The sequence below is a fragment of the Martes martes genome (assembly GCF_963455335.1).
Source record: "Martes martes genome assembly, chromosome: 5".
Lineage (NCBI taxonomy): Eukaryota > Metazoa > Chordata > Mammalia > Carnivora > Mustelidae > Martes > Martes martes.
In genome coordinates, this window is record NC_137892.1 from 85,389,736 (window position 1) to 85,417,150 (window position 27,415).

Below are 27,415 nucleotides of genomic sequence, written 5' to 3' on the forward strand. Positions count from 1 at the left end.
GATTGGCTTGGAGTTAATGCCTTGGATCTAGTAGTGTGTAATATACAATATAATTTTTTTCAACCAGGAGGAAGTTGAGTTCTCTGTGAAGAGCATCTTCTTTTGTTGGCTGGTTGGCTGGTTGGTTGTTTTTTTGCTTTTGTTTTTATTTTTTAATTTAAGGACCTGGAGATGCTCCTGGGACACATGCTGCCCCTTCCAATCTTGCAGGTGATGGTTCCAAGTGCTCTGCTGGCACAATGCACCCCAGGGCTCCAATGCTGGGCAGCACAAGGCGGGCTGGGCAGGGCTAGTGCTGGGATGAAGAGCATCTCTGCGGAGATCACTCCCTGCTTTAGAGCACCTCCCATAGTTTCGGCCCATTAACCCAAGCACAACAGCTTGATGAATTAATGCTTATATAGGCACAGTTGGCAGCTTCTAATTAAATAATTATGGTTTAACGTCTGCACAGAAGCTGTTATGCACCCTAGAAAGCCAGCTGTCAGTTTTATTGGTCCTAAGACAGAGGAAGAGTTAATTACTTAGCTCTGAATGTTAGGTACAAAGGGAAGTATGTCACACAGAATATACACGCTGTGCAATATGAAGTTGCATTGTGTTTGTGCTAGCCTGTCCATGAGTGATGGAGAGCAAAAGGGCTCCTCAGCAACCTCTCGCAACCCAACAAAGAAGGAAGCAATTATATGATCAGCAGAGCAGAACCTGTTCAGAGCAATATAAAGGGACATAGTGTTAGAACGGAGTCTTTGATGAACACACAAAATGTCACTGAGCTAGCAGGCAAATTACATTTCAGGTTCTGGTCTCATTATAGATGAGTAAGTGATAGAAAATCTAATGTGGTCCTTTTGGGGGGCAGGGGTTATGGTTGGTATGTTTGATTACTTGCCCAAGCTGCTTAAGCTATTTCAAATATTAAAAATTTGGAGACAAGGTAAAGATCACAAACCTAGATTTGAACTCTTTCTAAGATGCAGTTTTCCAAAAAGTTCGGAACAGATATTTGTTCTGCAGAATTACAGATAATGTCAGATTCCTTCACAGAAGGCTTAAAAAGCTAAAGTCTTATCTCCACACCTGAAGAAAGCAAGCAAGCAGAATCTGGTGCCTAAGCTCCAGCATCAAGGAAGATGCAGATTATAGATAAAGGCCATTGATAGGGTTGTTGGATCAAATAATGCTTGTTATTACACATCAAGACGTTCCTTGAACTGATAGCTGACTTCATTTTTCTCCACAGGCTGTCCTTTCCGCACAATCTATGTGTCCCCACTTCTAAAATCTAAGGGGTGATAACCCAGCACAGAACAACCTAGCTTGCCACCGGGCCTCTTTACCACGGATGCCAGCACCGTCTCCACATGAAGAAACACAACCGTAAGCAAAAATCAGTCCCTAAAAAAATCTTAGACATTTTAATCCCCCAAATTATGGATTTGCCTAAAACAAGAAGAGATGAAATTGAATGCTAAATGGAAACATTTCTGATGCAATTCACTTTACCCAACTTCCGGGCCCTATTGAAAATCCACTGTTAAACCAAGCACGAAACTTTACAGACTGATTTACTGTTCTCCCTTCAGAGATCCAAATGGCTTATAGTTTATTTAGATTGACGCCATTTCATAAACAAACCAATCTTGTAGCATAAGTCATCATTTAAGCCAATGGACTGACCTCTAAGGGACACTTACTTAAAACGCTCCAGAACAATTGTTTCCATTCCTTTTTTCCCCTCTGGTTTCCTTTTATGTCAGTAATTCTATCACCTCAGGTGTCTGAAGATCTCTGCTTGTGATTGACAGTTCTGAAAGATCTAGTTCCTTTTGGATGGGTCTTAAATGAAGTTCAGTTTAATTAAGTCTGCGGTGCAACTCAAGTCTCAGTACAAAATGCTAAAGAACCAAACAGCAGATTTGTAAAGCCTCTAAAGGCAAATTTCAGATGCGGTGGGGGAGCCCGGGGGTCTTTTGTCAGCCTATACTGCCATCTATCTAGCCAAGACCACGTCATTCTGTGCAAGCCATTTGTGTTCTCACAGCCCCTGATGAAAGCAAGTCTCCAGCAACCAGCTTTACAGATCCCAAAGTTCACAGTAAAGAATGGACAGCACCACCTCATCCACTCTGAGTCTGCCAACCTCCCATGGACCAGCAGGGCAAGTTCCAACCATCATCTTCACCTCACAGTTCACTATCTGGCAAACAGACATGCATGTCTGCCTCCAATCCCCATATTACCTAAGCCAATATCAATTGCATAAGCCTTTGAATATTCTCTGATGTCACTGATAAAACAGATAAAGTTGCCTTAGATAAGATGTGAGACCTGAATTAGAACCTCTAATACTCTAGCTGTTAAACTCCTATACTCAGGAGTTTAAAAAAAAAATCCCAAATAGTATTCCTTAGACACTGACTGAACATCTGTAAAAGAGAATCGATACAGATGAAAAATCAAAAGAAAACCCTTTGTACTTACGGTAGAAGACATATTCAGTGTAGCTTGACCAGATCTTGTCATCTGTTATACTGGTTGACAAAAGATGCTGTCACTGAGGAGTTACAGGCCACCATGTGGAATCACACTCTGATAACATATCAAAAGCCCTTTCCAGATGCTTGAATTTGAGATAAAATCTGGAGGTGTATCTTTCTGGGGCTCGGTCAGGGTCTCTGCTCTCATTCAAAGTTTCTCCAAAGACCTCTTTTGCCAAGGAAATCCTTCCACAAACCAAAATCCGGGGAACTCTCCGAAACTTGGCATCTGCCTGCCCCTCTCTACCCATGGTGCAGGACCCCCTGTAGCCCACAGTGATGAAGCCCCATTTGCGGTCCGCAGGGAGCACTGAGGAAGGAGGGCAGATTCTCGTGTCGCTTCCTTGGGAGGCATCTTCGAAGTCACTGTGGCAAAATTCATCTGGGCTTTGCTTGATATCATCAGGGGTCAGGAGTTTGACCAAGTCTGGGAGCTGGAAGTACTCAGCTTCCCTTTTCAGTCTTCCCCTTTCTGGAAAGTGATCAGGCAGGACCACCTGCCTGTCCCTGAGATAGTCCAGAATATAACGGAACAAGAATCCATCTCTGTCAATGAAAAACCTTCCTTTGGAGTCCTTGGCTAGATCGTTAGCCGTGTCTCTCTTTGGGGAAAACATTTTCCACAGGAGGGAATGAGGGATGCTTATTAATGTGGAATGGCGGGTGAAATAAACTTGACCCCCGACATTCAGCTCCACGACCTCAGGGAAGGAGTTGGGAACTGCAGTCCCCTGTTCTCGAGGATAATAACGACTACAGTTTCCACTCAAAGCCATTGTCCCTTTCTTCTTGTTCTTCTCCTATTTTGATTTGAAGGTGCAATCCAGTGGAGTCACAGCCTTATCCTTTGCACCAACTTGCCAAACAGGGAGAAGAAAGCTAACTTGTTAAAAACGACCTTCTCTTACCCCAGTTTTTTTCCCCAAGAAGGCAAAATTCAGAAGAGTCCACAGGTGAAGCGATGCTGCAAAAGTAGTTTCAACCCTGGCTGGTGGTGAGCTATTACTTCACAGAATGTAATCAACTCATCCCCATCCGATCTGTCCCAAGCTCGGTAGGCAAGGCAGGCCAAGTCCCCAGTTACTCCGAGGTCTGTCTGAGGGAAAAGAGAGAAAATTATTTCCTCAAACCCAGCATGAGTCAGAAAAAGAGACACCACTGGAGAGAGGAGAGGGAGGGAGAGGGAGGGAGAGAGGGAGGGAGGGAAGTAGGGAGGGAGGAAGGGAGAGATTATTTTACATAAGCAGCCCAGGAACTACTGATTTCAGCCATTCTTCAACTAAATTGTAGCTTCTCTCAAGCTATTTTGTGTCTACATGTTTATCCATACGCCTCTGTCTCCAGCAATTAGTATTAAAAATATTTCTACTGGTATTTCTGCTTTAAGAAGGAATATAAGATTTTCAACTTTTAAAAGGGGATTTTTTTTTTTCCTCCAAGCTGGTCTGGTAAAGCAATAAGTCACAGAACTTACCTTAGTGAGTGTTGGAAACCCAGCTCCTGTGAAGAGATACCCATTTGCAAAGCAAGCAGAATCCACAGCCAGAGTCTGGAGCTTGTCAAATCCCAAAGAGTTAAAGGACAGAGTGGTATCAATGAAAAGTGCCAGAGAGATGTGCTCTTAGAAAATAATTTTATATATATATATAAATATTTATATAAATGTATATTTGTATGTATGTATATAGGTATGTATTCACTCCCAGTCTCAAGTTGAAACAAGTCACAAAACAAGTTAAAGTGTGATGAGAGGTGGTTGGGTTGAAGAAGCAAGGCAGAGAAAAATACCCAACCAAAGCTTCTCCAGTAAAAAGGGGAAGGGGGGGGAAAAAAAATCAAACCTTTAGAAAGAATCCTTAAAACAGAAGAGAGTTGGAAGAGGTACTGGGACTTAGAAGCTTTTCGGAAAGCCCAGCAGCAGGAAGACAGACAGACGTGCCCTGCTGGGGTCCCAGGTAGCCACCCCACCTGCCGGCAAGGGCAGACGGACTCCCATGTTCGCAGGCCGGCGGGAGCCGCGGGGAGCCCGGCCGCGGCAGCGCAGAGGGGCCGCGGGGGGCTCGGGCTCGGGCTTCTCCGGCGGCCGGCGGAGCTGGGTGGTTGCACAGTTCCCAGCGCAGTTCGGGGGCTGTTGTTTCAGCGGCGCAGGCAAGATACCATCCAGGGAAATGACTATTACATCATCTTAAAGGAATACGGCTTGGAGAAAGCGGAGGCAGCTCCGAGTCACGTCGTCCTCGGTGACAGGTCGCCAGGACTGCACGGGGACGCCGCGCACCGGCCGTGACACGCGACTCTCCTGCTCCCGGCTCTGGGCGGGGACGCGGCGCCGCGCAGCCACTTCCCCCAGCGTCCTGCCCGCGAGGCTGCAGTTGGCCACGGCCTTCGCTTCGCCTCTTCTTCCTGCTTTTTACACCTCCACCGCCGCCACCATTCCCCAGAAATAACCCCCCACCCCGGCGGTGACAGGAACACAAGGGATTTTGCATTGGAAAAATGTACAAACAAACCCTTGGCACAGGCACTGAATTTCAGCTGAAGGGCAAATTTCCCGTCCACATAGGCTTATTTAAAAAAGAAAAAGAAGAAAGCACACCGAAGGACCCCGATGTTCAAGCTACAAAGTGGCTCTTTCTTACAAGCAAAGGGCATTAAATCGTGTTCTCCTTCAGATGCCCTCTTCCCCGCCCCCTTCTTCTCCATCCCTGTGCCACCCCACTCCCAGCAAATGAATAAATAAATACAGTCTCTCTGGAATGAATGATATTCTTTCCAAAGAATACATGAGGTACTGGTACCCGCAGAAAGCCCACGGCTGACATCAGCAAGTCATTATCTCAGCTTACCTGTAAGAAATTGTTACCTGCAACCTTTATCTGGGGCTGTGTCTTTACTGAGCCTCTCTTTGGACATGCCCCAGCCCCCTCCCACCTCATCCCAAGAGGACTCTGGTGGAAGACACACCCGGCTAAGAGACATTTTACTCCTATCCCAGAGGGCTTCCTTAAGTGCATCATTAGAGTTTCAGGAAGGCATTTCCAGGGCAACCTAATCCACTAACAAAGTGCTTCCAGTTGATCCTGCCAGTCAATAATGGCCCAGCCAACAGCTTACAGTAAGTCGACCATTTCTCCTTTAAAATGCCAGTGTCTTAGGACTCACCCTCTTAATCAGAATATAGCATTTCATCTATGAATAATACATGTGAGGCACACTCCATCCCAAATAACTCCTATTTTTTTAAAAAAGCAAAAGCCAAAAACGGAGATGAAAGTATGAATTAGATACATTTTTAAGGGATCGTGTGTTATTGCCAACTCTTGCCCCAAGAATTAGATTAAAGATAGACTCGGCAGCAGGATAAATTAATTTTTAGTTTAAGTCTTTTCTTTCAATAAGTATCAGGTTACTGAACACATATGGAATATTAGCTAACACTCCAACACCTGATTATATTTGACTTTCTTTCTTTAACTAATGTATTAACCTGTTATGGCCTTAATCATTGGGGTTTTCAAACTGGACCAAAGGAATGTTTATTATTTGGTGCACTTATATCGCCATCTAGTGTCCATATGCTATCAGTGCAGCTCTGTAACTGACCACTTACCCGGCCAAAAGTTAGATATTTCCTGCTTTAAAAGTTTTTGTTGTTTTTTTTTTTAAAGATTTTATTTATTTATTTGACAGACAGAGATCACAAGCAGGCAGAGAGGTAGGCAGAGAGCCAGAGAGGAGGAAGCAGGCTCCCTGCCAAGCAGAGAGCCCGATGTGGGACTCGATTCCAGGACCCTGAGATCATGACCCGAGCTGAAGGCAGAAGCTTAACTCACTGAGCCACCCAGGCTCCATCCAACCAGGCGTCCCTGCTTTAAAAGTTTTTATGTTGGTTTAAGTATGACCAGACACACACTGTTCACCATGATGACAAAATAAAAATTTAGTTGCCACAATACAAAAGAAAAAAATGGAGATCTGAGCCCATGCCTAGTAAGTACTGGGCTTAGTTATAGTTAGAAATAAGCAAACATTTCATTTTATTTTTAACAGAATGGGCCGGTAAACCATAACAATAGCTTTGTAAGTTGGGTATTAAAATATTCTGGGGACAGGGGTGCCTGGGTGGCTCATTCAGTTAAGCATATGACTCTTGATCTCAGCTCAAGTCTTGATCTCAGGGTCATAAGATCTTCACACAGGGCATGGAGCCTCTACTTAAAAATAAATTTTAAATATATATATATATTTTTAAATTTATTTATTCTGGGGACAGTTTGGCAGGAAAGTGAGGATTGGGAATAAGAAAATAAGAATAAGAAAAACCAAAGGAACTTGAGAAAATGGAAATTACCATCTCATCTTAGAGATATATAAACTGAGGACCAGAGAGGGAAAGAACTTCCACAAGGTCACACAGCTGTGGAGTAGCAGGATGGGGTTTAGATCATTGCCTACTCATTATGATCAAATTTTTGAACTGCTTGTATTCTAGAATAGGAATGGCAAGGAGGCAAATAAAAAATAATTTCAAACCACGCACTTGAAGAAAACCCAGCAATTTAATATTAAGTTAAATTCAAGTCTAGAAGATTTTTTTTTAAGATTTTATTTATTCATTTGACAGACAGATCATAAGTAGGCAGAGAGGCAGGCAGAGAGAGAGGAGAAAGCAGGCTCCCCGCGGAGCAGAGAGCCCAATGCGGGGCTCGATCCCAGGACCCTGGGATCATGACCTGAGCTGAAGGCTCAGGCTTTAACCCACTGAGCCACCCAGGCACCCCAAGTCTAGAAGATTTTATAATTTAATTGAGAGGATTCTGAATTTTGAAAATGAGGAGTTCTATCTCTTTATTGGTTGGGGTTTCAAAGGTTAGGCTACTCTTTTTTTTTTTTTTTAAGATTTATTTATTTATTTTATAGAGAGAGAGAAAGAGAGCTTTCCTGCATGAAGGAGAGTTGGGGAAGGGCACAGGGAGAGAATCTTCAAGCAGGCTCCCCACTGAGCCACTAAACCTGGAGCCTAGAGCCCAAGGTGGGAGCACCATCTCAAGACCCTGAGATCATGACCTATCACCTGAGCTTAAATCAAGAGTCATGTGCTTAACCTACTGAGTCATTCAGGTGCCCCATGTGCATATTTACCTTTTAATCTACCTGGAGCCTCCAGAAATCAAGAGTGCATGGGCCTCTGTCTCACCTTTTGAGAAGTCAAGGGCTTGGTTCCAGATTGGCCCGAAGCCTTTTCAAGCTGGGGTCTACCGGTCTGGGTAACCATCCTCTGACGCATACATTTTCTTGTTCCTTTAGTCTAGGGGATGCAAACAAATGAGAAGTGAGATTAAAGAGGTAACAGGCTTGAAGGAAACAAAGCAATCCACCATAGAGAGAGATTTAAATAGCGCTAGAGTAAGCGCATGTGTCTCAGGGAGGTTGTCAGTAAGCCCAGCTGCTTGGTGCCTTAACAAGAGGCAAGAAGCCAATTCTAGGCTGTAAGCGTATTCCTGTCCTCCGTGTCAGCAGATAACACAGCTAGTGTTATTGTTCTGTTCTGGCAGCTCTCCGCTGAAACATTGTGGGATCCTCCACTCGGCCCAAAGGCTGAACATACAGCAACAGATTTCTCTTAGGGGAAGAGAAAGGGAGAATGTTTCATCCGTAATAGTCAAGACTACAGCACATTCGGATACACCATGGGTAGATTATGGAGTTGATAAAATGTGTCTTAGCCTCTGTTTCCTGTTCCCTACTTGCACACACCCCCCATAGCTGAATGCTGAAGAGTGTATTCTCAAAAGGACAATTATAATTTTGGAATAATGTGTTCACTTTGCACATCCTTACCTCCTAACACATCCTTAAGCTTCCTCTCCCCTGGAGCAGAGATAGCTTTTATGCTGACTGTCTTTGTTATCAGGGAGGAATGATCTCATAAACATAGACTAAAATGCCATACATTCATTGTGTCACAGGCCCCAAGGTCTCCTGCATCATCACCATCATCCTAACACAGGTACTGTTTGTGGAGGGCCAGCCCTCAAGAACTCACAACAGTCACCATCCCTCTTCCAACTCTGCCTAATGGCTGTGTGACATTAGAGGAGGGGCTCAACGTCTCTGAGCCAAGGTAAAATGAAGATAAGAGGAAGACCTGCCTCCCAGGCGTGTTGTGCAGATTCAATACCATGATGCATGTAAGACCCTGAGCATGTTGTCTGGCCCTAGGTAGGTGCTTGCAAAATACCAGCAGTCTCCTTGACGGCTGTGGAAGTAACTGCGTTTGTCATTGGTAGACTGAAGCGGAGGCATAAAGAAGTTACAGAAGATGCCCAAAGACTGAAATTCAGTTCTACTTCCAAAATCTTCACTCTCCTCACTCTGCAGGTGTAGGTGAAGATCATTGCTTGTTATAAGCATATGTATTAATAATGTGAGGATTTCAAGATTTGCTGGGGGCGATGAGGTGGCAGAATGGGAACTGAAAATAGCACCACAGCGGTTAGAAAAGAAAATGCCACTGTCTTTCGTCCTACAAGTTTCCCTTCTCGGGACCCTGTCATTCATGCCACATGGATTTATTAAGTGCCTCTGTGTGTCCAGCACAGTTCCAAGTACTTAAGCTACAAAGCTGAATTCGATACAGTCTCGGAACACAAACACATACAAACACACACACACACACACACACACACACACACACACACACACAAAATCGTCCCCATGGAAGGCAAAGATGAAAAAGTTCTAGATTCGTGAGCAGACAGGTGCCTGCAGCTGCTTTCAGCTTTGGGTCCTACATAGTCCACATATGTTTTGAACAGACCACTTAACCTCAGGGTGGCCTCTGCTTCCATATCTATAAAATGAACCTGTCTCCCTTTATAGAGTTACTGTGACTGATGGCAAAATAAAGATAAAATACAGCTGCCAAATCGTCAGAGACCTACCATGCAGTAATTTGCTACATAAGAGACAGAGCAAGAAGGCAGCAAACAGTGATCTCGCTAACATAATGCCTTGCAAGAGAGAATTTGGATTAGGTCTGCATAATCTTCAAGCTGGAAGGGGAGACGTTTTGTGGTTACCCACTGTTGCCTCAAATCTACCTCCAAGTTTTACATAACAGCAAACGTTCAATCTGGACATTTCTCTTGGTCTCTCCTGAAAATATTCTTGAACTATACTCTCATAAAATACATGTAATAGCTAAAGATGTTCATATCAGCATGATGCCTCTGAATGGAAGTATGTAAAGTTCTTCCAAGGGAACCGTCATTTTAAGATCTGAGCTTTAAAAGAAGTTTATGCTGATCTGAACAGAAAGTAGTGCTATTCGTGTATGAGGGGGTGTTATTGACTGTATTAGCAGGGGCTTAAGGTTTTTGATGTGAGCATGTGATGGTGGAAAGAGGGTACACATTTTTGTAGTAGGTGTGGGTGCATGGTCACCTTTTAGGTTTCCCTTCAAAACAGAATTATTTTTATTTTATTTGTTTTTTTTAGAGGGGTACAGAGAGGGGCAGCAGGAGAAGGAGAGAGAGATAATCATAACACAGACTCCACACCCAGCATGGAGCCCAATGCAGGGCTTGATCCCACAATGCAGAGATCATAACCTGATCCAAAATCCAGAGTGGGACACTTAACCGGCTGATGTCACCCAGACGCCCCAGGGTTTCCCTTCAAAACTGGAAAGTTTTTCTGGAGCACATGGTCAAAGTTAGGAGTGCACTGTTTGGTCACAGGGTTGTGTAAAGCCAACCCACACACATACGTACTTAGAAATTGTGATCTCAGCAATGTGGAATACAGACCGGTGGGAAGTGAAGGGAAAAATAGAATATAGCTGCCCAACTACCCAGCAATTGATTCCAGCAAATACACAAGCGGTATTTTAGAAATCACTATTAAAAAAAAAAAAGAGAGAGAGAGAGAGAGGTCTACTCTTGCCTCTTCCTGCAGTCCTTTCCCTAGAAGTATGCTTTCCCATATATTATTTGTTGTATTACACATTGGCTTAGTCTTTGTTACGTTTGCTATATATTATGCAATATATCTCTTGACAAAGGAGTAATTTGTAAGCCAGTAATTGTCAACCTTTTATCTCCTACGTAGGACACCCATTTTTCAAAGGACATCTTTGTCATTGTTCCAAAATATGCAACAGATCCAAGTGGTATCAAAACAGAATAGGGGCGCCTGGGTGACTCAGTGGGTTAAGCCTCTGCCTTCTGCTCTGGTCATGATCTCAGGGTCCTGGGATCAAGCCCCACAGAGAGCCTGCTCTCCCCCCCCCCCCCCTGCCTGCCTCTCTGCCTACTTGTGATCTCTGTCTGTCAAATAAATAAATAAAATCTTAAAAAAAAAAAAAAACAAAACAGAACGAACTTAGGTCTTAAGTCAAAATGTTTGTTTAAAAAAAAAGCAACTGGTCAGAAATTGCAATAGTATGTCGCTGGTCTCTAGAATGCATTTGCATTTTTTTTTCTGAATAGTTTCATACATGCATAAATGGAATTTATTAAACACCCTACAAAGACTTGCAGGGAGTAGAGCTTGAAAATCCCCATTACAATGGAAAGGAGCGGGTGTTAGATTCAGGCAGAGTCAGGTCTGAAAGAGGTATGTACCAGCTCCGGGATCCTGACCTAATCACTGTGCCTCTCCCAGGATGTTCTCCGCATGTATACATTAGAAATAAAAGTATCTGCTCTGCAGGACTGATGTGAGGATTAGAGAATGTTCTGAAAGTGCTTGGAATGTTCAATAAGTAATGGGCAATGTGATTATATTTATGCTTGGTTCGATCACCTCTTCTGTCCCTGTTCCCTCTTCTCCCTGCACCTATGCCCCGGGTCTGTGTGGACAAGGGGATGGAAGTGGTCCCACATTACTCATTCATGCTGGTGATGTGACTGGTCCCTTTTCTGAAAGTCTGCTTCTTCCTTCAAGCAGGGGAAGAGAAGAAAGGAAAAGGATACTGGAACTCTAAGCACACTTGTAATTGGAGATGGACAATTAGTTGATTTAAAAGCATACTCTCCGGCCTTAGTAAGTGGCTATGCCTTTCATCGGATGATGCATGGAGGAAAGCAAATGAACAGGCTGGCTCATTCAAAAGATCTCACATCACTTTGCAGTGATTCAGCACAGTCCCTCTGGTGTAGCAATTGTTTGTAGAAGGCATTTTTCACAGCTAAATCCAAACATGTCAGTCTCATAGGTTGAAATGAATCTTACCAGTGGCATCTGCAGATGGGGCACAGCAGGAGGACAGAAGGACAAAGACTGAATAACAAATGGAAGGATTTCGTTCAAGGAACAACATTGAATTGTTTTATTAGAAGACTTGAGGAGTCAAAGCTGGGGATTTCATGTATGCTCTGAAACACTGCTTGGTATCCAGAGCACTTTCCCCCTGCTTTTTGAGTGATGTGCAAGAAATCCACTGGGCAGGGATCATTTGTCATTCATCTTGCTATCTGACCAATAGCACAGGAGTCCCTGTTTTGAAGGGACTCACTACATCTTTGTTGAATTTAATTGCAGGAGCAAGAGTGTATCCTCAAATTGGCCCAATAAAATAATATGTTAAGAAGCTGACAGGGTCATATTGGAATGAGCTGTTGGTTGGGAATATAAAACAGTTGATTTCAGTTTCTTTTTTTTCCTTTAAGATTTTTTTTATTTATTTATTTATTTGAGAAGGAGAGAGCGAGCGAGCCAGAGCACAAGAGCAGTGGGAGGGAGAAGCAGACTTCCCACTGAGCAGAGAGCCCTACTCAGGGTTCAATCCCAGGACTCTGCAATCATGACCTGAGCAGAAGGTAGGCACTTAACCTACTGAGCCACCCAGGCACCCCCCTGATTTCAATTTCTTCACCAAAACATTGAGTTTTCCATGCTAGGAGGGATCTGTTCATTTGGTCAGGTCCCAGAGAAATCAACTGCCTGCAAAAAAACAGCCTTTCTGAACTCACCACTGCAAATGGGTCATGTGTGTACCCAACTTGGAGTCAAACTAGACTGAACAAAAAAAGAGCCATTAAAAGGAACACCCCAGCAAGAGCAAGACATGACAAAGTTTTCAGTTTCAAAATTTCACTGATGCCACTTTCTTAAAATATCTATGTCGGTGTCTGCGGCCAAACAAATTAATAAAATTAGCAAATGAAACTGATCCAGACTGCCAGACATTTCCACATACATTATCTCTTCCGGTTCCTACAGCAATTTTCAACTGTTGGCATTGTGGGGAGAATGAAAGAACCTCCAATAGGTTGGGTTATTGGCAATAGGTCACACCAAGCCTGTCTGACCCCAAAGCTCCCTTTTAAGTACACCAAACTTACTCAGCCATATAGTTCCTTTTATTAAACACCCTCAGTCTATGCCCAATATTTGCATTTGACATCACACGGCACAACAAGGAATTCCTAGTGCAGATTCCCACTATATTCTAACTCTGGTTCTGTGCCTGGCACAGAGTAAGCACTCCGTAAGTATTTGTGCAAGGACTATTAAAATTAAGAAGTGAATGAATGAATGAATTCATAAATAATGAATGAATGAATAAGCTACCATCTGGGACAAGGGTATCCAGAAATTTGGGCTGGATACAACAAGAGTCTGATCTGATGTGGCATCTCCAATTTTCTTCACTCCTGAGATGTTGGTTTCAAATGGAATAATGATTTCAGAGATGAAAAATAAAAAGTTTGCATCTCAGCATAGAGAATTAGCCCTTCATGAATCCAAAAGGATGAGTAATACAAATTTATATGTTTGTGTTCCAGAATTCAGAAGCTTTTAGAAATAAGAAACTGCTTTTGGGACAATACTCTCCCTCAGAACAATTAAAAAAAAAAATTAAGTGCCTTGATGCTGGAAAAAAAAATACGATTTACTTCAAAAAAATTACTTGAAAAGATACCAGGGAATTCTAATCCAGCCACTTTATGTGCCAGTCACTTTGCATCCTCCCAAAAAGGTATGTGGCATGGGGTGTGTGGTTAGAAGGCCTGGTAATGGTTGACCTATAGAGACACACACTGGGCACAATATTTTAGGGTCTACAACACACAATTCAAATGTGAGTTGGGAAACATCACGCTTTGCTGTACAATGCAGATTTGCACTGCTTCTGCCAAAGAAATTGTATGTTACCTTTATAGACCATGATCCGAACCTCAAGCACATCTCCCAATTACCCTAGGGTCTCTTGAAATGACAGGCTGGTTTGCAGTGTGTGTTTCCAGTGGCTGCCGGAGGATATCAGGCAATTATTTGAAATGGAGCCAGTGTCATACATCTTCCTGAGATAGCTGGTTGCCATTCATCAGGAAAAAGAATGCCAATGAACAAACGGGGTGACACAAAAAAAGATTTATGTATCTGATAGAAACTGGATTCAACCTGGTGTCTCTCAACCAGCCCCCTGAATTTTTCACATATTTAAATGAGATTTTAAAAGCAGTTATGTTGTTGAAATGCAATAATACAGGACACAGAGGCTGAGATTACCCCCAAATGGGATATTAGATAAAATCATAAATTCAGTTGAAAAAATTAGATGCATGGGCTAGGGATGAAGAAGTGATGGATTTCTTATCTGCACCAAAGAGAGTAGGCAAATGCACTCCTTACATTGCCATTTTGCCCACAGATATTTATGCCTATAACTGTAAAGAAAGAAGGAAATCGCCAATGAAAGTAACCAATAGAGGCCAGGCTGAGAACATCAGCGCCTCACAATAATAACTCCCTCCTCCCACAAACTTCACCTGCAGAGCCACTGCCTAATCAGAGCCAATGCAGAGTCCTTCCCCAGACACCCAATTAGTCACAACAGCTGAGATTGAGGGAGCCCAACAAAAGCAGCTTTCAACTCCTTTAAAATCCCTCTCCTGACTCATGTCTTTGATCTTCTTCACTTACTCATATATTTACATATCTGTGTGTACAAAGAGCTATGTGAGACCCTGTAGGAGAGGCAAAGATGAATCAGACATGAGTCTCACCCTCAACAAGCTGATAATCCAGTAGGGCCATTGAAAGGAAAGTGCCATTCGTCCAACATGGAGGTCAGTTACGGCAGCCTGGACCAAGCGGTGATTGCTCTGGAAAGAACTGTAAGGAGCTCCACGAGAGAGGCACGGTGCAAACCAGAACAGAGCCATTTTGTGAAACTACAGAACATCATGCCTAGCGCAAAGTGCCCATTCATAAAATATAGATGGACTAAAGGAAGTGCCACCTTGCATCACTACACATCTACGGGGCACTCATTTAGAACACATTTAGAACTGCCCCAAACTGGACCGATTCATTAAGAGTCCTGATGGTCTCAGAAATATTTTATATGTGGATGTAAATGTAAGCCCATTACAGCACTAGTCCCTACAGCTGATTTATATTTGGTTCTCAGCCAACAAAGACGAAGAGCCATTTGAGAGGCCTGTCCCCATTATTTATTTACTCCACGAGCTCCATCTTTCTGCCATGACTTTTGTGCCACTGGACCATGATTCCAGATGACTGACAAAAGGCATGTAAGAGATGGTGCTGCAGATTCTATAAGAGGCCAAAGAGCACCTGGATGGCAGCAAGCAGGCCTCACAGCAACAGCTCCAAATGCCTCCAAGGACATAGTCTATGAAACCCAGAGCAGCAGACAGATGTTGCTTGGCAGAAATCCTTTGACATTCTGCAGGGCAGCATGAGCCTCACTGCTGCCTGGAAAGATGGGCCAACAACGTTACTGAGGACAAAAAGAAGAAACATTAGGCCAGAGGCGTATCGCAACTTCAGGAGACTAGGCAAGAAAGAAGGGCCATGGGTGAAGTGTGACAGCAGCTGCACCGCCCCACGGTATCATGCTGCAGGAATCCGGGAGACTACCAGCTGAACTAACGTGACCATTTCCAGGAGCAGGCTCCCACCATCAACAGGATGGGCGTCTAGTTAAGACTGAGGGATGGAAATGGAGGAGGATCCAGAGCACTGTTTTATTTCAGATACCCCACAAGCCTGGTAATGAAGGATATCCTGAGGGCTTGGGAAAGTAGACCGTCTGTAAGCAATAGCAGTTCTTTAAGGCAATTGTGTAACACACAGGAGATCTAATAAAAGAACAAGAGTTACTGTTGTTCAGCACAAAAGGACAACCTCAGAGTAATTTTGGTTACCTTTCTTAATGCAAAAAAAAGGTTTGCCTGATTTGTTGACCTAATATTCACAACTTTGGGATAGAAAGGGAAAGAAATTTACAAAGAAATATGGCAATAAACTTTAAGGGCTAAAAACAGTTATTTCGTATGAAGGGAGGCATTAGTGGTTCCAAATATGGGCTTTGGGATAGGGCTGTTCTGGGACCAAATTCCAGCTCCACCATTTACAATTTGGGAAAATTATATCACATCTCTAGTCACAGTTTTCTCATCTGTAAAATGGGTACTAATCATCATTCCTTATTAGATATTTTGTGAGGATTAAATAGGAGAATGCATATGGAGTGCCAAGTTCATCACCAAACCCACAGTGGGTGCTTAAGAAATGTAGCTTTTCTTCATGCTCTTCCCCCCCTAAATTGTTTTAGATTATATACTGCCTAGATCAGAGGATGGAGGTTCATCATTAAGTTTACCCAGTTCTCTCTCTGGATACCCCCTCAGAGTTGAAGGGAAGGAAGCAGAGCAATCTCACAGACGGCTTCAGTGTACACAGCCTCTTACCTAGAGATATTTGGGGCAGGTCAGAGGGCACCATATGGCAGTGCTGTCACACTCCTTGTCGGAAGAGCACAGTCACTCTCTACCTGACAAATTGTTAGTGTCTCCAACCCAGGTCCCATGAAACACCAGCCCTTGCTCCGCATTTGTTAGATGTCACCTGTACCAGCATGGTTTCTTATACACAAGGATCTTTAGACAAAAGTCTGCACATTTTTAAAGTTCTCTTCATCCCAGATGCTTTGCCCCATTGGCAAAATTCAGTCTCCGTGGACTATCATCACAGTGCAAATGACTCCAAAATCTAAATGTTTAGCTTTGGCCTCTTTTCAATTTCTACATACCTACTGGGCTTTTTTGCACAGACCCAACACATCTCACACTCAAGGCCAAAGCCAAATATCTGTTTGCCACTCCCATCCATTATATTCCACCAAGTTCTCCTTGAGTTAATGGCATCACTGGTCTTCCTCTACTTTCCAGGTGAAAACCCATTACCTCTCCTCCCCTTTCCATTGGCTCCTGATATCCAATAATCAAACTGAGCCACTCTATCTCTTCTATAATTCTTTCAGGTGTCTCTTCTCTTCCACTTCCTCTTGCCATGCCCTTCTTCTTTACCTTTTACCCAGATTCATATATTCAACAAATAATCACCAAGCATTCACCATGAACCAGGTGCAGCAAACCCTGTGTTGGGGACCCAGAGATAAACAAGGTAGACCAGATCCTTGACCTCACAGAGCTTCCATCTTGAACAAGTAAGCAAATAAATGAGAAAGATAATCTCAAAGAGTGACATGGGTTATAAATAAAATAGAACCAGGTGATTTGAAAAGAATTCCTTGGGCTGGGAGTGGGGAGACAAAGAGAAGAGGATGAAGTACCATAGGTTGGGACTCATTGAGGAAGTGATATCTGAGCTGAAGCAAGAAGACAACTTGTTCATGTAAAGTTCTGGGAACAGCATGCTCTAGACAGGAGGAATGGTATGAACAAAGGCTCACATGTCTGAGGTCAGACTAAACTTACAGCTTGTTCAGGAAACCAACAAAGCCAGCAAGTAAGAGCCAGTGAGCAGAAATGAGAGTATAGGTCTGAGAAGCAGAGAGGAGTCAGCTGTGCTGGGCCGCACGCACACGGTAGGAGCATAAACTTCATTCCAAGTATGATGGCAAGTCACTTGTTTTTAATAAATCAGATTCACATTTCATTTCATATTATTATTAAAAGTGTGCAGTTTTTTTTTAAAAATCATTCAGGTGATTCACATATAATGTGTTACTAGTTTCAGAGGTAGAATTCAGTGATTCATCAGTCTTATATAATAGCCGTTGCTCATTACATCACATGCCTTCCTTAATACCTGTCACCCAGTTACCCTATCCCCCCACCCACATCCCCTTGTGCAACCCTCAGTTTTTTTCCTACGGTTAAGAGTCTTTCATGCTTTGTCTCCCTCTCTGATCATGTCTTGTAATAAGTCACCTGATTTTTGAAGTTGTCTTTGGCTTGCTGTGGGGATTACAGAATATAGGGGAGCAAGATTGGTTGTCTGGCAATGAGTTAGGAAGACAGTTACAGGGATTCAAGTGACAGATGCTGGTGGCTGGACTAGGCTTGAGAGAGGATAAATGAGGAGAAACTGGTAAGGATTTTGGTTACATGGGGCAAGTACTGGTTGCCGTGTTACGTGTGGATCTGCTCGTGTTCTCCTTCTATCCGAGCTTTTTCATCTCGGTTCATTCAACACAAAGCTGACAGAGTCAGCTTTCCAAAGATGACATCATTTACCCACAGAGCTTAATTGGCTCCCCATTGTTTTTAGAATAAAGACCAAAGTTCTGGGTGTAGATTCACAGCCCTATGTTATCCAGTTTCAACTGCTTTAGAGATATGTAAATGGACTTGCAAGGAAAGGGCACAAGAGTTACAAAGCTGTTCAAAAGTTCTGAGGTAAGGGGTGCCTGGGTGGCTCAGTGGGTTAAAGCCTCTGCCTTCTGCTCAGGTCATGATTCCCAGGGTCCTGGGATCGAGCCCCGCATCCACCTCTCTGCTCTGCAGGGAGCCTGCTTCCCCCTCTCTCTCTGCCTGCCTCTCTACCTGCTTGTGATCTCTGTCTGTCAAATAAATAAATAAAATATTTAAAAAAAAAACAAAAAACAAAAGTTCTGAGGTAAGTAATTTCACAGTGTTTTGCGGAGGAAGTGGTGTCGGCCTTTGGTATGTAAAGAACACCTGCCATGGCTCTATAAGTGCTCTTCGTCTGGGAGGTTCTGTCTGAAATGAAAGAGTCCCCATGCATCGACCAGTGGTGACATTTAACTTCCAAGGGAAGAAATAGGGAAGTTTTAGGAACTAAAAAAGATTAAGGAAGGTCTTAGAGTACAAATAAATAAAGGAATTGTGCTAGGATTTTGTTAATTTTGTTATGATTTTGTACTTCATTCGTTCTCCTGAAATAATTTTGTTATGATTTTTTACTTCATTCGTTCCCCTGAAATATAATATCCGTGTGTGTGTGTGTGTATGTGTGTGTGTATCTGAATTAATACCTCCCAACAAAAGTTAGTGGTCAAGAGAATGATCAGAAGAGAAACCTTGAAAGAATAAAATCATGGCTCACACTGACCCTATGAGTTCCTTTCCTTTCTGCCTTAAGCAAGCATTTCTTGGAAACTGATAATTCACATCGGGATCCTGAAACCAGCCTGCAGAAGTCGCCGGTACTAACAATCCAGAGGAACAGAAGGGGGCAGTGTTATCACAGAGTGATAACTTGCATGGGCTTAAGGCATTGAGAAACTGCACCTTACTCTGAGTAACCCTGGTGACTTACCTACCATCTCAAAAGGAATCTCAGTGTCAGTTGCTTGTTTCTTTCACTTGGTAAGTCTCCCGCCTGAAAACAAAGTTAATGATGAGTTTCCCCAGAGAGTGACCACTTCTCCCCCAGGTCTCAAGAAATACAAGCCCAGCTCTATGTGCACATTAGTGATTGTTTTGCCTTTTACAGAACAGATGGTGAAAAAATTCATCTGTACTGATTGTATGAGAAAAACAAGTTATATTCAAAATGTTATCAGGGTGCCTGGGTGGTTCGGTCGGTTAAGTGTCTGCTTCAGGCTCAGGTCATGATCCCGAGGTCCTGGGATGGAGTCTGGCATCAGGTTCCCTGCTCAGTGGGGAGTCTGCTGTTTCCTCTCCCTCTGCCCACCCCCACTTGTGCTTCTCTCTTTCTCTGTCTCAAATAAATAAATAAAACCTTTGAAAATAAATGAAATGTTACCATCAGACGGGCCCTAAGGATTTTTTTTTTTTTTTGTACTGCTAGGAAAATGGATATATTCAGCTGTAGACCGAGAGCCCCACTCAGAAACATTCACTGAGTATCTGGTTCGCACAGAAAATAGAGAAAAGAGTCCCCGCCCTCAAGACAATTTAGCAGACAAGTCTGGAGATAGTTCGGTGTGGGGAAAAGCTAGCAAGTACCCCCAAAAGACAGGTAAAAATTCTTGAAGGAATCTGAGGAAGAACTCAGCGGACTGTCTCCAGAGTTTAAAGTGGAGGAATGGGAGAGAAATTGGAGGAAATATCCTGGCGAGACAGCATTGTAATTGTACCTTGAAGGACCATAGAATCTAGATAAAGAGGTACCGTACAGAAGGGAAAAAAAAAGAACAGTTGAAGGAGTGTGTGTGCCTGCACGCGCATGCGTGCGTGCATGTGTGTGTGCGGGAGCCTAAGCGTGGGCGCAAGCAGGAGTATGGAAGCTGGGAAAGAACGGGGCATGATCCGGTTTGGCTACAACAGAAGGTACCTGTGGAGGAGGAGTGGGAGGATTGTTGAGGACTTTGCACTTAAATCTCTCCACTGGGAGTAGTGACTGAGTTTCTGAGCAGGCCTGACAGGAACAAGTTTCTCAACAACAGCCATTCCCACAAGGTGAGGGAGGGCTCATCCACCCCTGTCCTGTCTCCTCCCTTGTCCCCTCTCAGAGGGGGCCCCTCCTGCTCAGCTCAGCGATTTCCCCCCACAGCTCCTGCTAAAGGGTGTGGCTTTGACATCAAAGTTCTAAGCCTTTCGGTTTTTGTAACAAGCGGCAAATATTTTTCCCTCCCTACCTCAGTCATGGAGGAAAGAGAAATCAAGGTAAAAGCTGCTCTATGACCATTTGGCAAAGTGAAGAAATGCGCCCATTTAGGGCATGACATTGAGTGACGGTCAGCAAGACTCACCTAAAGAAGAGTGAAGATGCTTTAAGTGTGTTGTTATGTCCATGTGTCCACTCATTCATTCATTCATTCAACAAATATTGGTTGAGCATATTCTATGCGCCAGGCAGACATTACTCTAGGCATTAGTGAACCCCAAGTAACCAAAGCTCCTCCGTGGAGTTTACATTCGAGACTATAATCAAATAAACATAGCAGGTGTCAGATGACGATGAGCACAGGATGAAAACGGAGGGCAAGGAGGATATCAATTACTATGTTGCAGGGGAGGGGCGTCAGTGAGCAAAGAGGGTAGGGGTGACAAGGAGAGCCCTGGGAGAAATGTGCACTCTTTGGTAGTTTAAGCCTAAAAGGCTTCTTCCTGGCAGGTGAACTAGAATAAGTGGTGATATTCAGCCATCAATACTAACAGTAATAGATATAATAGTAATGCCTATTATTACATGCATAGAGACTTTCACTGTGCTTAGCCTGATTTCACTTATTCTTCACAATTAACCAATAAATATCTTTAGTGTGACACTTTTAGGTGCAAAGGAAATTGAGGGAAAGAAAGGAAGGAGGGAAGGAAGGGGAGAAAGGCAGAAGGGGACAAAGAGGAAAGGGGAGGGGGAAGGAGGGAGGGAGGAGGGAAGGGGAGGAAGGGAAGGGAAGGGAAGGGAAGGAAAAGAAAAGAAAAAAAGAGAAAGAGAGAAACCAAGGCTCAACTAAATCACATAGCCTGCCCCAGTCATCCTATTCATACGCACAGAGCATGGATTTTGTTGCAGACAGTCTGACTCCAGAGCCTGCACTCTTCACCCAGACACCGGATTGGGGTACAGAGATAAATAAGTCATGGAATTGCTCATAGTCTGGTAAGAGAGACAGACTCATAAACAAATAATCCTAGTGCAGTGATAGGAGCTATAATCGAGGTATAATGGAGTTAAGGAGACACAGAGGAAAGAGTGATTAAGTGCCTGACCATGGGTGGGGTGAGGGGGGTCATCAAACTGCAGACATTTGTGTCTATGTAATTCATGACTCTCTCTGGGCCCACTTAGCAACAACGAATCTGCAGTTCCTTCCCAAGCCTCTTTCTGGTGGATTTCCCCCATCTGCCTTCACAGGCTGTGGTTTGTCAGCCTCATCCTGCACAAAGGAAGTAGTTCTGACACAGGGGCCACACGAAGTCTTTAGAACCATTCTGGAGAAGGAAGAAAAATAGCCAGGTAGCAATTTACCGTAACTACCCTCAGAGGCGGGTGAGGAACGTGACGACCAGGTGAAGTAAGGTGAGCTCCCCATGCCATGTTGTAATGGAGGAGGAATGGGGAAAGGATGCTGGCTCTTCACCCAAAAGCCCCCAAGGTCATGTGCACTGTGCAGGCAGCTGAGAGCACAGAGGCTCAGGCAGGACTGTATCCCCTTACTAGCATGATTTCCCTTAAATATCCCATTCTTAACCTTGTCTGCTGATCAACTTCACAAAATTCATGAACCCCCCTGAAATTTGTATGTAAAATTTTATGTACCTGTTGGGCATTTTCTAGAGATTACTGACCTCATACACATTTTGAAATAGTATGTGGTCCCCCAAGGTGGTGCAGACCTACGGATTAAATACATTCAGAGTTGTTACTCCAATAGATTGAAGTATAATATAGTCTTATTTACAGGCATCATTCAGAAGGCCTGAAAAGTCTATGTGAATGCATTGATACCATTGTTATAAATCATATTCATCAAAATTCTTGCAAATTAGTGTTGCCACTAGGTCCCCACTTCATGACTTCAGGGCTTGTCCTTGATTATACTGTGTACAGTGGACCTTTTCTCTTCCTTTCGGCACTTCTGTGTAGGAGGATTAGCTTTTGAAGGCTACAGTGTAGTGTTGGTTCTCAACCTTGGTATGTACCGGGGAGTAGGAGGGGTGCAGTGTTAGATTGGGAAAGATAGTATCACATCACCCTTCTCGTGTTTTCAAGTCACACACACCCTCCCACCCATCCCTTCTCTATCCTCTACCCCTATTCCAGTCCTTTACTGATGCTGCCCAATGACAAACATGCCACAGGCTGAAATGTCCTCTTTAAGAACCATCACTTTCGGTTACCTGTCCTCAGAGGTCAAGAAAAAAAATATGGGATGAGAAAACTCACCTCCAGATGTATAACTCTAAAGTGCACTGGAAAAACGGACTACTAAACCTAACTTTATATTCTCATGGACCTGTAATTGGAAGGCACTGGAAAAAGAAAATCTAAGAAGAGAACTTGGCATTGGTGATTCCCTCCTGCTAGATAACTGAGTCTGGGAGTGACACAAGGCAAATATTACTAGCTTTTCAGAAGTACTAAAGGAGAATTTGCAGACAAGGATCTATCTCATTGACAGAAAAAGCCAGATGAAATCTTAAAATGTGGACGTTCATTTTCAACCGAAACGTTTGCCTAACCACTTCTACATAAAAGCAGCCTTGCTGTTGTGATATAGAGTGAGAAACCTAGGACTACAGATGATCAGAGCCTCTTGTCTCCCCTAATGAGAAACAAGTGCAGATATGTAATGCATGTGTGAGCCTAGCATGTATGCATAAGCTGGACTCAGAGGAAAGTGTGCTATGCACAAAACCAAACACATCCACTTCCAGTGGGGCGGAAGGGGTGGTTAGGGAAGCAATGACCTGATATCCGTTCCTGAAATCAAAGCCCGAGGTAGAATCGCTGCTGACAAAAATATTACAAACAGGCTACTGGTTGGCTCTCCTCCCCTCACACTTTCAGCCCAATTAGAGGCATGTGGAACCCGTAGGATCGTTTTCCAAGATAAACCTAAAACTTCTACAGAAGATTTAATTAACAACCTGACTTGTGTTATATGAAGCATTCCAGAGATCAGCTGCCAAAGAAGGAATTCAATAAACAAGTAAGCAATTACAAAGCCCTATCTCCTGTTCGCCTTGAGTCATTAATGATTCAGTAAGGACATCACATTCCACATCTTGCCCCATTTTTTATTAATAAAATTTAAATCTGAAGGAAAAGGGGGAACCCGAGCGATATTTTATTATAGCAATCAAAATAAGCAACACCTCTCTCTCCCTCTAAATTTTATATGAAGAAAACATTGACATCACAACTGCTGTCAGAGACTTTAGAGTAAGACCCTACTATTTCTCAATCTCTTCTTGTTTAAAAAACAAAAGTTTAAGAATGAGATGAAAATGAAGATGGAAATATCACTTGAAGTGCTTTCAATATGCATAGTAACTATTATTACAATAATGAGCCAGGACAATGCATTATGTCATTGACAGGTAGAAAATCATCATGAGTATTTTGCAATATCCATAGCTAACAGGCTGGAAAGAAAGTTAGTCTAAAAAATAAAATGGCATTCATCAGATCTCTCAAATAAACATGTGACGATTTGTGTTTTAGGAACCATTCGTGTATATTTCTGTGCATCTAGAATCTAGGAACTGAAAAGTCCTGAGATGTCTTTTCACCATCAGATGGGTGATTATTGGACTCAGGTTTGTCTCCCCCAGGGACACTGAATGCTCTCCAAGACAAGAATCATATCCATTTTTGTTCATCACCGGAACCCATCACTGGCATCAGGCACAGTGCCTGGCACTGTGTTCAACAGTCATTGGATGAGTGGCTATATTGACACATCTCCATTCCAGGTCTGGTTCTTTCATTTTCAGTTGAGGAAGTTGAGGCCAAGAAAAGCTAAAATCCTCATATTACACATCTAGTGGTAAAACTGGCTCTAGAATGACCCTCCGCCTCCTTCCAATTCATTAAGGAGAACTGCTGTTTTGTGCAATTTTTTATCACTCCTTTACAGTAGGACTGTTCTAAAGGAAAACAGAATCTTTTATCTTAGTTGTTGTTGGAAAGATAGTAGGATTTTAACATATCTTTGGAATCTTGCCTTTGACACTTTGTTCTTTGGGAGTGCCCTGAGGAGAAAAATGTGGGCACTAGGAAGAAAACTTAGTCCTTGCCTCAGCAAACTGTTTAAAAACTCCTTTTGCTTTCTTCTAATAGATGAAAAGTTTTGAGAGACTCTGCAGCTATGTTTTTGGGGTTTGCTTTGTTTTGTTTTTTTTTAAAGATGTATTTATTGTTTGAGAGAGGGAGCACGCACCAGTGGGAGGAGGGACAGAGGAAGAGGGAGAATCTCTAGTTGACGACCCCCTGAGCACGGAGCCCTAGGTTGGGCTTGATCTCATGACCTTGAGATCATGATACAACCAAAAGTCAGACACTCAGCCAATGGAGCCATCCAGGTGCCCTATCAGCTATGTTTATTTTAAAAACTGCAAAACTAAGTGCTACTCAAATTCTTCTGAATAAAATGATCACCGCTTATGATGATGACTAGTTGTGAATAATAGTTTGGATAATATTTAAAATTTTTTTCAATCACATCCCCTTAGATTCTGAACAGGTACAATTAGTCAAAAAATTCTTTTAAATAGGCTTGATGCTCAATGTGGAGCCCCATATGGGGCTTGAACTCACAACCTTGCGATTAAGACCCTGAGATCAAGACCTGAACTGAGATCACGAGTTGAATGCTTAACTGACTGAGCCACCCAGGCACCCCCAATTTTCTTATAATCAGTGTCTAGCACAAACTTGGTACAATAGGCTACATATTTATACATGTATACATGTATTATATATTTATAAACTTTAGATGCTAGTATATGCCCTAATTGTTAGCTGTAAGCTGTGTTGGCCAAAGGAAAGTCCCTGACGTCTTTCCTGAAGTAAGTATCAGGCACTGAAATTTGTGAGCTTCAATTTCTATACATGGCAAGCAAGCTCCCTTATCATGCAATTGGAGAAGAACCCCGGAGCCAGTCTGCCTGGGTGAGAATGGTGGCTGCACCCCTTATAAAGTAGATCACTGAGAGTGAGTTACCACATTCTCTTCCAGGTACACCCAGGCCCTTATGCACCTCAGTTTTCCCACCAGTAAAATGGGTTAATAATAACATTTGCCTCACAGAGTTCTTGTGAGAATGAATCAAGCAACATATGTAAAGTACTTAGGACCATGTTTGGTGTACAGTTCTCACTAAATGAATGCTTTTTATTACTCAATTATAAGCAAAATGTTTTTGAGAACAATAATTTTGCCTGTGTATTTGTTCCAAAAGGAAGAAAAACACCCTCCTTGCCCCCTCAATGTAAATGAATGTCTAGTAATACTTTGTGGGAACAGCCTTCCCCCACTCCAAGTTTCTGGAGTGCAGATGGTGTTTATGCCACCTTTGTTCCAGTTGTGGGCATATGACTCACTTGGGTATTTCATATTCCTGCCACCATGATTCACCAGCAACGGGCATGGGGTGCAATCAGAGCCAAAGAGATGTGACTTGACGGCATTTGCTGAGATCACTGGGGTTTATAATACTCTCGGAGGCACTGGATTCAAACATACCTGAAGCTAACTGTTCCCTGACCTTGCCATCCATGGGGACAATGAATTCCTTTTTACAATATAAGCCACTTGCATTTGTTCTTTACTATCTGTGATCCAAGTCATATAAACTTATATAGAAGAGCTGCCTAGGAAGATCTCACAAAAAATGTAGGTAATATAAAAAGAGTGATATAAAAGAGATTTAGTGGGTGCCAGAGAGGAAAAATAAAGTGGTTAAGCACACAGACTCTGAAGCCAACTTCCCAGGTACAAATCCTGGTACTAGAGCTCAGCAGCTGCGTGACTTTGGACAAGTCACTTACTTATTTGTGCCTCCATACCATCCTCTGTAAACTGCAGGTAGTGAGAATATCCACTTTCCAGGGGTGTTTTGAGGATTAAGTAAGTTAGTATATGTAAGGTCCTTAGAACAGTGCCTGGGATATAACATGTGCAAATGGGACGCAAGCCCATTTTTTTCACTATTATTCAGATCTTAAATAAGTGGTAGCATAGTGTACCAAAGAAAAGGTAGGGAAAATGGCTCTTATGTCATGCCAGCTGAGATTTTTCTGTATACAAAGGAAGAAACTGCTGAATTAAAAATGCCTCTTTGTAGCACTTTCCTGAATAGACATTTCTTCAAAGAAGGCATACAGGTGGCCAACAAGCATGTGAAAAGATGCTCAACGTCACTAGTCACTAGGGAAATGCAAACCAAACCCACAAGATATCACCTCACACCTATAGGAATGGTTACCATCAAAAAACCCCAGAAAGTCACAAGTATTGGGTGGGATGTGGGGAACCTGGAATGCTTGTACAGTTTTGGGGGGAATGTAACATGTGTTCACTCTGGAAAACAGCACCATGGTCGTTTCTTAAAAATTCGAAAAGTTAAAAGTAAAAAAATAAAAATTACCATATGATCTAGCAGTTCCACTTTTCAGTATAATCCAAAGTTATTGAAATCAGGGTCTTGAACAGATACCTGTACACCCATGTTCACAGCAGCATTATTGACAGTAGCTGAAAGGTGGAAACACGCCAAATGTTCATCAGTGGATGAAAGGATAAATAAAATGTGGCATTCACGTACAATGGAATGTTGTTCAGCCTTAACAGTACAGGAAATTCTTATTTATGTATTTATTTGAGAGAGAGCGCACCGGGAGGGGAAGGGCAGAGGGAGAGGGAAGGAATCTCAAGCAGACTCCATACTGAGCATGGAGCCTGACACGGGGCTCGATCTCAAAACCCTAAGATCATGACCCAAATCTGAAACCAAGTGTCAGACACTTAACTGGCTGCACCACCCAGATGCCCCAACAGTAAAGGAAATCCTGACACATGCTACAACACTGAGGGACACTAAGGACATTGTGTTACATGAAATAGGACAATCACAGAAAGACAAATATTGCATGATTCTGAGTACATGAAGCATGTAGAATTGTCAAGAATCTAGAAACAGAAAGCACAA

General features: G+C 42.9%; 1 protein-coding gene across 1 annotated transcript in view; it reads right to left on the reverse strand.

Annotated features, from left to right (window-relative positions):
* Nucleotides 1–3,316, reverse strand: part of KCTD16 (potassium channel tetramerization domain containing 16) — a gene marked incomplete at both ends in the record, with an annotated part of 262,385 nt that extends 259,069 nt beyond the window's left edge. The window contains 3 exon segments of the mRNA XM_080804805.1: nucleotides 2,485–2,530; nucleotides 2,532–2,585; nucleotides 2,591–3,316. Coding sequence (XP_080660931.1) covers nucleotides 2,485–2,530; nucleotides 2,532–2,585; nucleotides 2,591–3,316 — 826 coding nt within the window.
* Between the last annotated feature and the right edge of the window lie 24,099 nt (nucleotides 3,317–27,415).